The following is a 12,065-nucleotide window of genomic DNA, read 5'->3' as shown; positions in this document are numbered from 1 at the left end:
CTCTTGTTGCCCAGGCTGGAGTGTAATGGTGAGATCTTGGCTCACTGCAACCTCCACCTCCTGGGTTCAAGTGATTCTCCTGTCTCAGCCTCCCGAGTAGCTGGGATTACAGACATGCGCCACCATGCCTGGCTAATTTTGTATTTTTTAGTAGAGACAGGGTTTCTCCATGTTGGTCAGGCTGGTCTTGAACTCCTGACTTCAGGTGAACTGCCCGCGTCAGCCTCCCAAAGTGCTGGGATTACAGGTGTGAGCCACTGCGCCCGGCCCTTCTTTTGAGAATTATCTATTCATATCTTTAGCCCAATTTTTGATGGAAGTGTTTGTTTTTTTCTTACTGATTGTTTCAGTTTGTTGTAGATTCCAGATATTAGTCCTTTGTCAGATGTATAGATTGTGAAAACATTCTCCCACTCTGTGGTTGTTTACTCTGCTGACTGTTCTTTGTTGTGCAAAAGCTCTTTAGTTTAATTAAGTCCCAACTATTTATCTTTGCTTTTAGTGTATTTGTTTTGGGGTTCTTGGTCATGAAATCCTTGCCTAAGCCAATGTCCGGAAGGGTTTTTCCAAAGCTATCTTCTAGAGTTTTTAGAGTGTCAGGTCTTAGATTTAAATTCTTAATCCATCTTGAGTTGATTTTTGTATAAGGCGAGAGATGAGGATTCAGTTTCGTTCTCCTACATGTGACTAGCCAATTATCCCAGCATCTTTTGTTGAAAAGGGTGTCCTTTCCCAACTTTATCTTTTTGTTTGCTTTGTCGAAGTTCAGTTGGTCACATGTATTTGGGTTTATTTCTGGGTTCTCTATTCTGTTCCATTGGTCTATGTGCCTATGTACTATGCTGTTTTGGTGACTGTGGCCTTGTAGTATAGTTTGAAATCAGGTAGTGTGATGCCTCCAGATTTGTTACTTTTGCTTAGTCTTGCTTTGGCTATGCGGGCTCTTTTTTGGTGCCATATGAATTTTAGAATTGTTTTTTCTAATTCTGTGAGGAATAATGGTGGTATTTCAATGGAGATTGCATTGGATTTGTAGATTGCTTTTGTCAGTATACTTCCTCCAGGTGTTACCTTCCATTTATCTGCCCCTTGTGTATTAGAAGGACTAGAAGGAGTTGCCTCTGTTTGATCTTGCCGATTCCTCTCTTCCCAGTCTCTTTTAAACCCATTCAAATCTGCTCCAAGTAAACTTTGGCAACTTCATCCTTCCAGGTGCTCAGGCCAGAAACTTTGGACTCATCTTTGACTCTTCATTCCTTCATACCCATATTCTACCCTTCAGAAAAAATCCTGTTAGCTCTACTTTCAGATTATAGCCAAAATCTGTCCACCTCCCATTCTCCACTGCTACCACCCTGGCCAGTGCCACCAGCATCCTGCCTGCCTAGTTTACCACAACAGCCTCATTGGGCTTCCTGCAGGCTCTACAGTCTCTTATTTTTTTCTGTTTTGAGATGGAGCCTTACTCTGCAGCTCAAGCTGGAGTGCAGTGGCACAATCTTAGCTCACTGCAACCTCTGCCTCCGGAGCTCAAGCAATTCTCAAGCCTCAGTCTCCCAAGTAGCTGGGACTACAGGCACACATCAGCATGCCCAGCTAATTTTTTTGTATTTTTGTAGAGACAAGGTTTCACCATGTTGCCCGGGGTGGTCTTGAACTTCTGAGCTCAGGTGATCCGCCCTCCTCAGCCTCCCAAAGTGTTGGGATTACAGGCTTGAGCCACCACGTCCGACCTACAGTCTCTTCTTAACAAAGTAGTTCCAGTGATTATTTTGAAATATACATTAAATCTTGTTATTCTTTTGCTCAAAATCACTCCTTATTTCACTGATGAGTGAAAGAATCCATAAAATAACGTGAAAGCCTTACATAATCCAAAGCCCCTTGTCCCACTCCTTACTAACCTTGCTTGGCTCCAGCCACTCTTACCTCCTTGCTATTCTCCGAACAGGCAAGCCCTGCCCTGGAAACTTTGTACTGGCTGTTCCCTCTGTATGGAAGGTTTCCCCTTCCCCAAGTGTCTATGTCTCTTGCAAATCTTGACTCAATTAAGCCTACTCTGACTACCCCCTTTAATGTTGCAACGTATCTCCCCTATATTCTCACTTTCCATTCCCCTATTTTTTCCATGGCGGTGTTAAATTGAACTAAATATAGCCTGAGAAAGCCTCTGTACTTCCATATTTGAGTCCTTATGGATGAACCATAACTTAACTTAGTAGGTAGACAAGGCTGAAAGCCTAATTTAGGAGTGTACTTCTGTAACAATAGCTGAGTCTGAGCCAATCCCAGCAGCCATACTTCAACTATTCATACAGTGCTGACTGTTCAAACTGTGCTTAGGTAAGGCAAACGCCAAGCTGTATGTAATACATCCAGCTGCTTCCGTACCTCACTTGTTTTTTGTACATTACTTTCCTTCCTTTGTCTATAAACGTGCTCTGACCATGAGGCATCCCTGGAGTCTGAGTCTCTCTGAATCTGCTATGATTCTGGAGGCTGCCCGATTTGAGAATCATTTTTCCCCTTGCTCAGTTAAACCCTGTTAAGTTTAATTTGTCTTAAGTTTTAACAGTAGTTTCACCTTTCAACATGTTTATTATGTTTGCCTCCTAGCCCACCTCTCACTGTGTAGGGTGAAGAGTTGCAGTGTCTGCCCCTTTAAAATGGTTTGGTCAGAACAAAAAAAGGGTTCGGACCCACTGAGTTATATGATTAGTAGGTCTGAAACAATATGCATATTTTAAAAAGCATAAAACTTAAAAATAGTTAAAATGATAAATTTTGTTGTGTATTTTACCATAATTTACCAAAAAAAGGAAATAAAATCTCACAGCTCCTGTAAAGCAGCATTTCAAGAAATGTTTACTTCAGTTATGTGTGAATACTTATATGTCCACAGTTTCAAAGTCTATAACGTACTTCTTACTGTCAGTCCGGGTCAAAAATATGACAAAAAATTATGGTAGAGAACCGTCTGCACACACTCACCAGCTGATATGCACAACATATTTACCGTCTGCTCACACTCACCAGTCGACATGCACAACATAGTTCATAGCAGCAATGTTAGAGCAAAAACTGGAAATAATCCATGTTGAGGCAGCAGGATGGATACATAATGAAGTATATTAAACAATGGAAAATTACTGGTCGGGCGCCTTGGCTCACGCCTGTAATCCCAGCACCTTGGGAGGCTGAGGCAGGCGGATCACGAGGTCAGGAGTTCAAGACCAGCATGAGCAACATGGTGAAACCCCGTCTCTACTAAAAAAATACAAAAATTAGCCGAGTGTGGTGGCGTGCGCCCGTAATCCCAGCTACTCAGGAGGCTGAGGCAGGACAGTCGCTTGAACCCGGGAGGCGGAGGGTGCAGTGAGCCGAGATAGCACCACTGCACTCCAGCCTGGGCAAAGAGCACCACAGCCGCCTTTTATGTAGGTGAATACGAAAAGCAATGCTGAAAGAAGCAAATTGCTGCAGAATACATACACAATTCCAAAAAGTTCAAAATTGAACAAAATAAGATAGTGATACATACATATGTGGTAAAGCTACAAAGAAAACCAAGGCAAGGTGATAATAAAAAATTCGGAAATAATTATTAAAAACTTGTCATTAACGTTTAGGGAACTGAAATGTTTCTATTTTCCAAATTAATACTCCTGATGATAGTATCAGGTCTATTTCCCGATCTTGGCTCCTTTCGCAGCTCCCAGTGACATCAAGTTACTGTATTTTTCAAGGACTGAACCATCTGACAATTTGTATGTGCTGCGTTAATATATGTATCCTCAGTAGGGGATAACTTTCAAGGCTAGCGCCTGGAGACGCTCTGACAGTAGAGCTTGTTATCCATCGAATGAATAAATGCGCTTTGGCACACGTTGGTACAGCACTTCTCATTTTAGCCCGAATTCTTCTCATGGCTTCCGTTCAGTCGCCGCCCAACCCCCTGCTCCATCTCGCAGGCTCTAAACTCCACGTAGTTTTCTCCTAGACTCTGCACTAGGCCAACAGAGTGGGAGAAAGGTGGAAGGTCTGGACTGGGACAAAAGCGCTTCCCAGGCGTCCAAGCATGTGAAGAGAATGACGTGCGCGCAAAACGGCCGGTCAGCCCCACCACCACGACGAATGCGCGCCACTGACGGTAAAGCGGCAGATTAACCAAACCCGATAGCTACAGCCCACCCCGGTGACGTCACGACCTCGTCGAACTCCTGATTGGAGGAGCTGCGTTTGGTCAATTCTCGCGATGACTCCCCCAGGTTACCCCTCCCTCCCTCTCTTCGCCCTGACCCGGTAGTCGACCGCGGACCGTGTTGCGAGTCTCGGAGACGCCGTAGAAGGAGACCTGCTTCCGGGACTTGACCAGGCGCCTTCGACTCTTCTCAGACGCCGACGGGTACGAGGTTTGGCTCCCAGGTGTCTTGCCTGCCAGACCCGCGGTAGCGCGTGACTTTGCGCTCGGCTCGGCCAGTTTTGCTAGGGCCGTCTGGCAAGCCACACCAATTCCCAATTTTTGGTATCGCCAGGATTCGGCGGCTGTGAAACTGATTTCCGGTCGCTAAGGTCTCCATGGAGACAGCACTTTAACCCCTTTCTGCCAGTGTCATTTCTCAACTCCACGTGGTTCAGAAATCGCCCAGAGAATGTTTGTGGGAGTCAGCCAGGAAGGTGTAGAGTGAAGCAGCGTTCTAAAGGGAAGCAGTAAGTGGGACTTAGGAGGAGTGTAATTTACTGGGCACCTTCTGGCCTTGCGGTAGACACGGGATTTACCCCCTTGGGGACCCCGGTTCTTCAGGACACACGTTTAGGCAGGTATAATTATCGAGTCTGCTTTTGTATAGCCCTCAGAATGGCAAGAGCAAATCCTCCTGCAAACTTGCTTACCTTTCACCAGAGAATAGTCTCCCTTGGTTACGTTCCCCAATCTCTTCTGGCTTTGTACAGTGGTTACTTTCTTAGGAAGCGTGCCTCAATTCCGCTAGATCTGACTGTCTCTTTACAAATTACTCTGTTGTCGACACTTTCCTAGCTGCGTCCATTTTTGGTTAAGTGGTTGCTCACCTGCCATTACTGTATTGATTTCTTACTTCCCAAACAGACCATAGGTTCTTAAGATGTAGAATGTCACTTAGATGTAGAATGGATTTTAGATACCAGGTAGTCCACCTTCCTGCCCTTAAAGACATACATCTCTTCTAGAACATCTCTGACAAATGTTAATTTGTTTTTTCATCAAGTGTTTGTTAAACACCTACTATGTGCCAGTCACTGGTTTAGGAATTGAGGCCTGAAACATGAACAAAACTGATTAAAGTTGCTGCCTTCATTCAATTTGCTACTAGGGGAGACAGACAATATACAAATGTACACGTTAGGGTAATTTCTGGTACTAGTAAGTGCTATGAAGAAAATTAACGGAAATGGTGTCTACGTGTGTTGGATTGGTGATATTTTAGATAGAGTGGTCATGGGAGGCTTTTAGAAGGTAATATTGCAGCAGAAACATGAATGGTGAGAAGGAGTCAGTCTTGCAAGAACATTAAGGGGCAGAGATACTGGGAAGTGTAAAGCCTCTTAGGTGGGAATAAAAGCATCAGGAAGTACAAAGCTCTTGAGTTGGTGAAGAGGAGATTGGTTTGAGATGAAGAGTGGAGGAAGGCAGGGCCAGATTATTTAGGGCCTTGAAGGGCAAAATCTCAAGTTTTTATTATTTATTTATTTATTTATTTTTTGAGATGGAGTTTTGTTCTTGTCGCCAGGCTGGAGTGCAGTGGCACTATCTCGGCTCACTGCAACTTTTGCCTCCGGGGTTCAAGCTATTCTCCTGCCTCAGCCTCCGGAGTAGCTGGGGTTATAGGCGCCCGCCACCACACCCGGCTAATTTTTGTATTTTTTTTTTGGTGCAGATGGGGTTTCACCATGTTGGCCAGGCTGGTCTTGAACTCCTGACTTTAGGAGATCCACCCTCCTCGGCCTCCCAAAGTGCTGGGATTACAGGCACGAGCCTCCATGCCCAGCCTCAAGTTTGAATTTTATTCTAAGAGTATTTAGAAACCCTTGGAAAGGTTTAAGGAAGAGAGTAAGTAATTCAATTTGATGAGAGTTTTTTTTTTTTTTTTTTTTTAAAGAGATTGCTTTGATGACTGTAAACAGAATGGGCTCTTTGGAGGTAAGTGTAGAAGTTAGGAGACCAGTTAGGGGGCTATTTCAGGAGTCCAAGACAAAATATTCAGTCATCTTCTCTTCGAATATTCCTGGTGTTGGGAAATTCTTTGTTTAAAAGGTAGCCCAGTCCTTAGTGGGACCATAGAGCTTTTCCTTTGTATTGATCTGGAATCTGTCTCCCTGTAGCTTGTACTAACTTTTACTAATAGCAAGACAGTAAGTCTATAGTAGACAAATAAATCTACTCCCTTTTTCTCCAAAACAGTCTAGTAGCTGTTTTAAGGCTCTTGTCCTGTTGACTTTTCTCCAGGCCAAACACCTTTGGTTAACTGAGCTGTTCTCTGAAGGTGGTGCTCTCTAGGTCCTTCAGAAATCAGCTACATTGTTTGTTATGGCTCCTTAAAGTATGGCCGCCAGTGCTGCACCCAATGCTCTATACCTGTCACCTGACCTGTTTGGATAAAATCATGCGCTCTGATAGGCTGACTTCTGTGGTTTTTGGCTGCTATCTTGTGCTGTTGAGCTGTTTCAAACTACTTTTTGCCTCCTCAGCCTCTATTTCTGAGTTTTTTCCCCTAAACTAAATGCAGCCCTTTACATTTATTTCTATTTCATCTTGGTAAATTTTGTATTGCTCATTATTCCAGTTTATTGACCTATTTTTATTTCTGATTGCATCGTTCAACATGTCCTTCCAGATTAGTTTATTTTATACATGTAGTACATTATATCCTCTAATATTTTCATCATAAATACTGCTGAAAATGCCAACTGCATCAAGAAAAGAGCCCTATGACATTTTGTTACCAACTTCTTTCCAGATGGCATGGTACTATTAGTGTGTAGTTGTGTAGTCTTTGAGTTGAGTTGTTTAGCCTGTTATGAACCCGTTGATTTGTTAAGTATCAATAAAAGCAAATTCAAGAGAATAGTATTTAAAAAAAAATTTTTTTTTCATTTTTGCAGAAATCAGTACATGGTGGTACCTCCTGTTAGTCTAACAAGTCACCGAGGTTAGTTTGAAGTACTTTATTTTTGGAAAAACTATGCTAGGTTTTTTTGGTGTGTGTGTTCACTAAAAGAAAAGTTTGCTATATTTTAAAATACAAAGACTGAATCATAGTAGGTAAAATAACTTTAGTCAGTAATAAACTTGAGCTTAAAACATTTTTCTTCTTCACATCAGAAATTCTTAGACAGTGATTCTTATTCTGGGGCAGTTTTGCCCCCCAGGGGACACTTGACACTGTTTGGAGACATATTTTGGTTGTCACAACTTGGGAGGGAGGAGGGTGCCACTGGCATCTAACGGTTAGAGATGGGGATGCATGAAACGTAATGCATACGATGATACTGTTCACAAAGAATGAACCCAGCCAAAAATTGATAGTGCTGAGTTTGAGAAACATTACATTAATGCCTTAAAGTCTTCTTTCTTGCAGTGACTACTGTTAATTCTATTTAAAATGGGTGTAAAGAAGAAGAAAGAAATGCAAGTTGCTGTGTTGACCATTTGCTGTCAGGACCTTGAAACTTTGAAATGTAGGTGACTTCTGGTTTCCCTTATTTAATATATTTTTTTCTAGTTTGCAAGCAGAGTATTTTAATCACTGGGACCCCTAGCATATAATATTCAAATTATTTATATTTTTCCTTATGTTTTGGATGTAAAAATTTTCTTAAAATTCTGTCTTCAGACTATGTTCCACCTATTGCTTTGATTTATAATTAAAAAATTTTGTAGAATGCACAACAAAGGCAAAGTTTTATTTAACTTACTGTTAAATCATTGAAAACAATTTTTTTGTATATGTTATATAGCTTTTGCTGATGTGGAAGGGAAAAATCTAGCTTCTTTGCTGTTACGTTGTGTACAACTCACGGATGGAGTGTCACAAATCCATTATGTTAAACAGGTAAGTCTGAATTGATATTCATGAATGCATTTTTAAGAGTACCATGCTATTAAGAATTTTAAAAAATCACTTTGGGAGGCCGAGACGGGCGGATCACGAGGTCAGGAGATTGAGACCATCCTGGCGAACACGGTGAAACCCCGTCTCTACTAAAAAATACAAAAAAAAAAAAAAAAAAAGAAATAAGAATTTTAAAAAATCACTGACAGTTTTTGGCCCCTAATTATTGCATATCAGTTTATCATTAACAAATAGGTATTTTTTTTTTCTTTTCTGTTTATTGTATGATATCCTCGTATTCAAAGCAGCAATAGAAGCCATATTCAGGCTTCTATCATAATTGAGCTGTAAATAGATAAGGTAGAAGATAATTGTGCATACGTCTTTTGTGGAGATAAGTTTTAAAATATATGAATCTTCAAAACTTTTTAGCAGGCACATTTAAAAGTTAATTTAAAATATAAGTATTATACTTATTAGTATTTCAGTATTAGGATTTACCATTTGAGCACACATAGTTTTTTTTTTTGGAAAGTAAGTAAATTTGTTACTGGTTTTTATATCGTGCTACAGCTGTTCTTTACCGTAAGCCGTTAACAGGTCTGTAAGTCTCTGTGGAGGTGGGTCTGGAGGGTAAAGAGAGAGTTGGGGACATGAGTTTAAAAAGTTAATAAATAGTGAAATAGGTGTTTAAGTCAGTATCTTTGACAGTGGAGTATGGAAAACATTTCACATTATAATTGATACTTTATTTTATTTATGTTTTTGAGACAGGGTTTATTTATTTTTTTGAGACAGGGTCTCTCTCTCTTACCCAGGCGGGAGTGCACTGGTGCAATCTTGGCTCAACCACAGCCTCAACCTCCTGGGCTCAAGCGATCCTCCTGCCTCAGCCCCCTGAGTAGCTGAGTAGCTGGGACTACAGGCATGCACCACCATGCCTGGCCAATTTTTGTATTTTTTTTGTAGAGACAGGGTTTCTCCATGTTGCCCAAGCTGGTCTCGAACTCTCCTGGGCTCAAGTGATCTGTCCACCTCAGCCTCTGAAAGTGTTAGGATTACAGGGGTGAGCCACTATGCCCAGCAATTGAGACTTTAAAGAGTATCTGGAACCATGTTACTTTGCTATACTTGATATGAGAAAAATTACTTCAATGTTTTGTATTATAGATTGTGCCCCTGCTGGAGAAAGTAGATAAAAATGGCGTGTGTGATCCCACTATTCAAAGTTGTTTGGATATTTTAGCAGGCATTTATCTTTCATTGAGTCTAAAGAATCCCTTGAAGAAAGTATTGGCAAGGTAAGAAAAAAAGGAAGGGAAATCGGGTGTTAAAAAGTGTTGAATTTGACCGAAAGTAACTAAAGTTCCTTCCTTGGTTTGATAAAACTGAACTGATACAGATCACAAAAAGTTCATTCATACGGTTTCTTCTCTGTTTTCACTAATTAATTACAACTTTTTAAAAATATAAAAAGCCTTCTTAGGTCACAGACTTAATAAACAGGCTGTGGGCTGTAGTTTTCTAACTCCTCCCTCAGTGCATTTACATTTATTATGTTTAAATGTCATCTTGCTGTTTTTTCCTCTTTTTGTCCTGTCTGTTCTTGGTTTAAATATATATTTACACAGATAACACAGGAATGTAGGCTTGGTGTAAAAATTTCAAACTATATAGAAGTATACGAAACGAAAGGTAACGCTTCCATTTCATTGTTTAGGACTTATCTTTTCTTAGTAAAGATTGTCACTTACCATTTTGGTATTTATCTTTCTAGACCTTTTCTTTGAGGTCTTCATATGTGTGTTACATTCTACTTTTTTTTATGTATCTGTAAACGAGATTATATTCTACATAATGTTCTGTAGCTTGTTTTTTCACTAAAGAATGTCTTAGAGATATTTCCATGTCATAAAAAAAAAATGTAGTAAAAGACATGTAACGTAAAACCTCAGTCTTAACCTTTTTTTTTTTTTTTAGTGAATTCTTTTTTTAAAATTTTAATTTTTATTTCCATAGGTTTTTGGGGAACAGGTGGTATTTGGTTACATGAGTAAGTGGTGATTTCTGAGATTTTGGTGCACACATCACCTGAGCGGTGTATACTGTACCCAACAATTTGTAGTCTTTTTATTTCTCACCCCCTTCCCACCGTTTCCCCCGAGTCCCCAGAGTCCGTTGTATCATTCTTATGGCTTTGCATCCTCATAGATTAGCTCCCACTTATGAGTGAGGACATACGATGTTTGAGTCTTAATGATTTTTAATTGTATATAGTTCACTATTGTTAAGTATATTCACATTGCAGTGCAGTGATCTCTAGAACCTTGTCATCTGCAAAGCTCTGAAACTCTGTACTCATTAAGTAACAACTCCCCATTTCCTGCCCAGGCTTTGGCAGCCACTTTCCATTCAGGAATTTGATTATTTTAGATACCTCATATTAGTGTAATATTTGTATTTGTATTTTTGTGACTGACTTATTTCACTTAACGTAATGTCCTTAAGGTTCATCCCTGCTATAGCATATGACAGGATTTTCTTCTCTTAAAAGGCTTAATATTCTGTTGTATGTATATACCGCGTTTTGTTCATCCATTCATCTTTCAGTGGACCTTTGGGTTGCTTCCACTGCTTGGCTGTTGTGAATAATGCTGTTGTGAACATGGGTGTGCAAATATTTCTTTGAGATCCTGCTTTCAGTTCTTTGGATCTATACCCAGAAGTGGGATTGCTGGACCATATGGTCATACTATTTTTAATTTTTTGAGCAACTGTCATACTGTTTTCAATATGCAGCATTTTACATTCCCGCCAACAGTCCTTACTTTTTCAGCTATAAGTATTCTGTAATATGAATATACCAAAATTTAAATGTACCGTATATATGACATATATGTATCTATGTATGGTACATATTACATGATTTATATTACATGTTTTAAAGTAATCACTTCCCCATTGCAGTGATACTCTTATGTATATAATTATATATGTGTATTTCTCTGAGATAAATTCCAAGAAGTGGAATTTCTGGACCAAAAATTAGGCCTGTTGAAATTCTTGTTAAATTGTACTCCTCCAGACTACCAATTGAGTTAGAATGCTTATTTCTTCTTCATATATTTCCAACATTGGATAATACGAATCTTTAAATCTTTTAAAATCTAATGAGTGAAAATGCTATCATTATAATTTATGTATCCCAGATTACTAGTGTGATTGAACATTTTTTTAATGTATGGAGTTTGAGTGACTATTTTTTTTTATTACATATCCTTTGTACATTTTCTTGTTAGAATGTTTTCTTGATTTATAAGACTTCTGTATAGATGATATGCCAAATACATTCCTTTGTTACTTGTCTTTAACCTCTCTCATGGTGTCTTGTCTTTACAAAAGTTAAAATTTTATTTTGGTTATCAACTCAGCTAATTTTTGTGTGTGTAGATTTCTGAGTTTTATACCTTACTATATATGCTTTCTGTAATACAAGGTTATTTACAATATTATTTGCAGGCCTTATACAATTTTTTTTTTTGCTCAACGTTTATGTCCATCTGGAATTAAGGTTTGAATGTAGTGTGAGGTAGGGATTCAATTTAGTTTTCTTTTTTATATGGGGAACCACTTATCCAAACTGTTGAAAAGTCCATCTTTGCCCACATATTTGGAACGCCACCTTATTGTGTTATATGTTCACGTATATACATGGGTTTAATTTCTGATTTGGGTCCATTTGTTCATACACCAACACCACACTTTTATTTACTATAGTTTGATAATGTGTTTTAATTATGTATCAATGTTAAGTCATCCCTCTAGTGACTTTTCTTATTCTGAATATTCCCATTTTTGAATTCTTTTCTTCCAGAAAATCTTTGAACTGTCCAGTTATATTTAGAACAAAGCCTATCAGTTTTGATTTAATTGAGGCAAAATTGATATGTTTAATTTATTCATTTGATAAATTTT

General features: G+C 39.3%; 1 protein-coding gene across 6 annotated transcripts in view; it reads left to right on the top strand.

Annotated features, from left to right (window-relative positions):
• The first annotated feature begins 4,277 nt into the window (after nucleotides 1-4,277).
• The window catches only part of THADA (THADA armadillo repeat containing), a 356,633-nt gene continuing 348,845 nt past the window's right edge, over nucleotides 4,278-12,065 (top strand). For 4 of the 6 annotated variants that reach the window (XM_023195714.1, XM_023195715.1, XM_023195711.1 and 1 more), the window contains exons 1-5: nucleotides 4,278-4,405; nucleotides 7,141-7,187; nucleotides 7,617-7,716; nucleotides 7,996-8,090; nucleotides 9,261-9,391. In XM_023195714.1, the coding sequence (XP_023051482.1) occupies nucleotides 7,641-7,716; nucleotides 7,996-8,090; nucleotides 9,261-9,391 (302 nt within the window). In that variant the 5' untranslated portion in view covers nucleotides 4,278-4,405; nucleotides 7,141-7,187; nucleotides 7,617-7,640. Of the gene's footprint in view, nucleotides 4,406-4,454; nucleotides 4,711-7,140; nucleotides 7,188-7,616; nucleotides 7,717-7,995; nucleotides 8,091-9,260; nucleotides 9,392-12,065 lie in introns of those variants that run through there. The other 2 variants (XM_023195713.3, XM_023195712.1) reach the window with 2 other exon arrangements.

The sequence above is a fragment of the Piliocolobus tephrosceles genome, chromosome 15 (assembly GCF_002776525.5).
Source record: "Piliocolobus tephrosceles isolate RC106 chromosome 15, ASM277652v3, whole genome shotgun sequence".
NCBI classification, from domain to species: Eukaryota; Metazoa; Chordata; class Mammalia; order Primates; family Cercopithecidae; genus Piliocolobus; species Piliocolobus tephrosceles.
The sequence above is the reverse complement of the archived record's forward strand: the minus strand, read 5'-3'. Positions and strand labels throughout refer to the sequence as shown.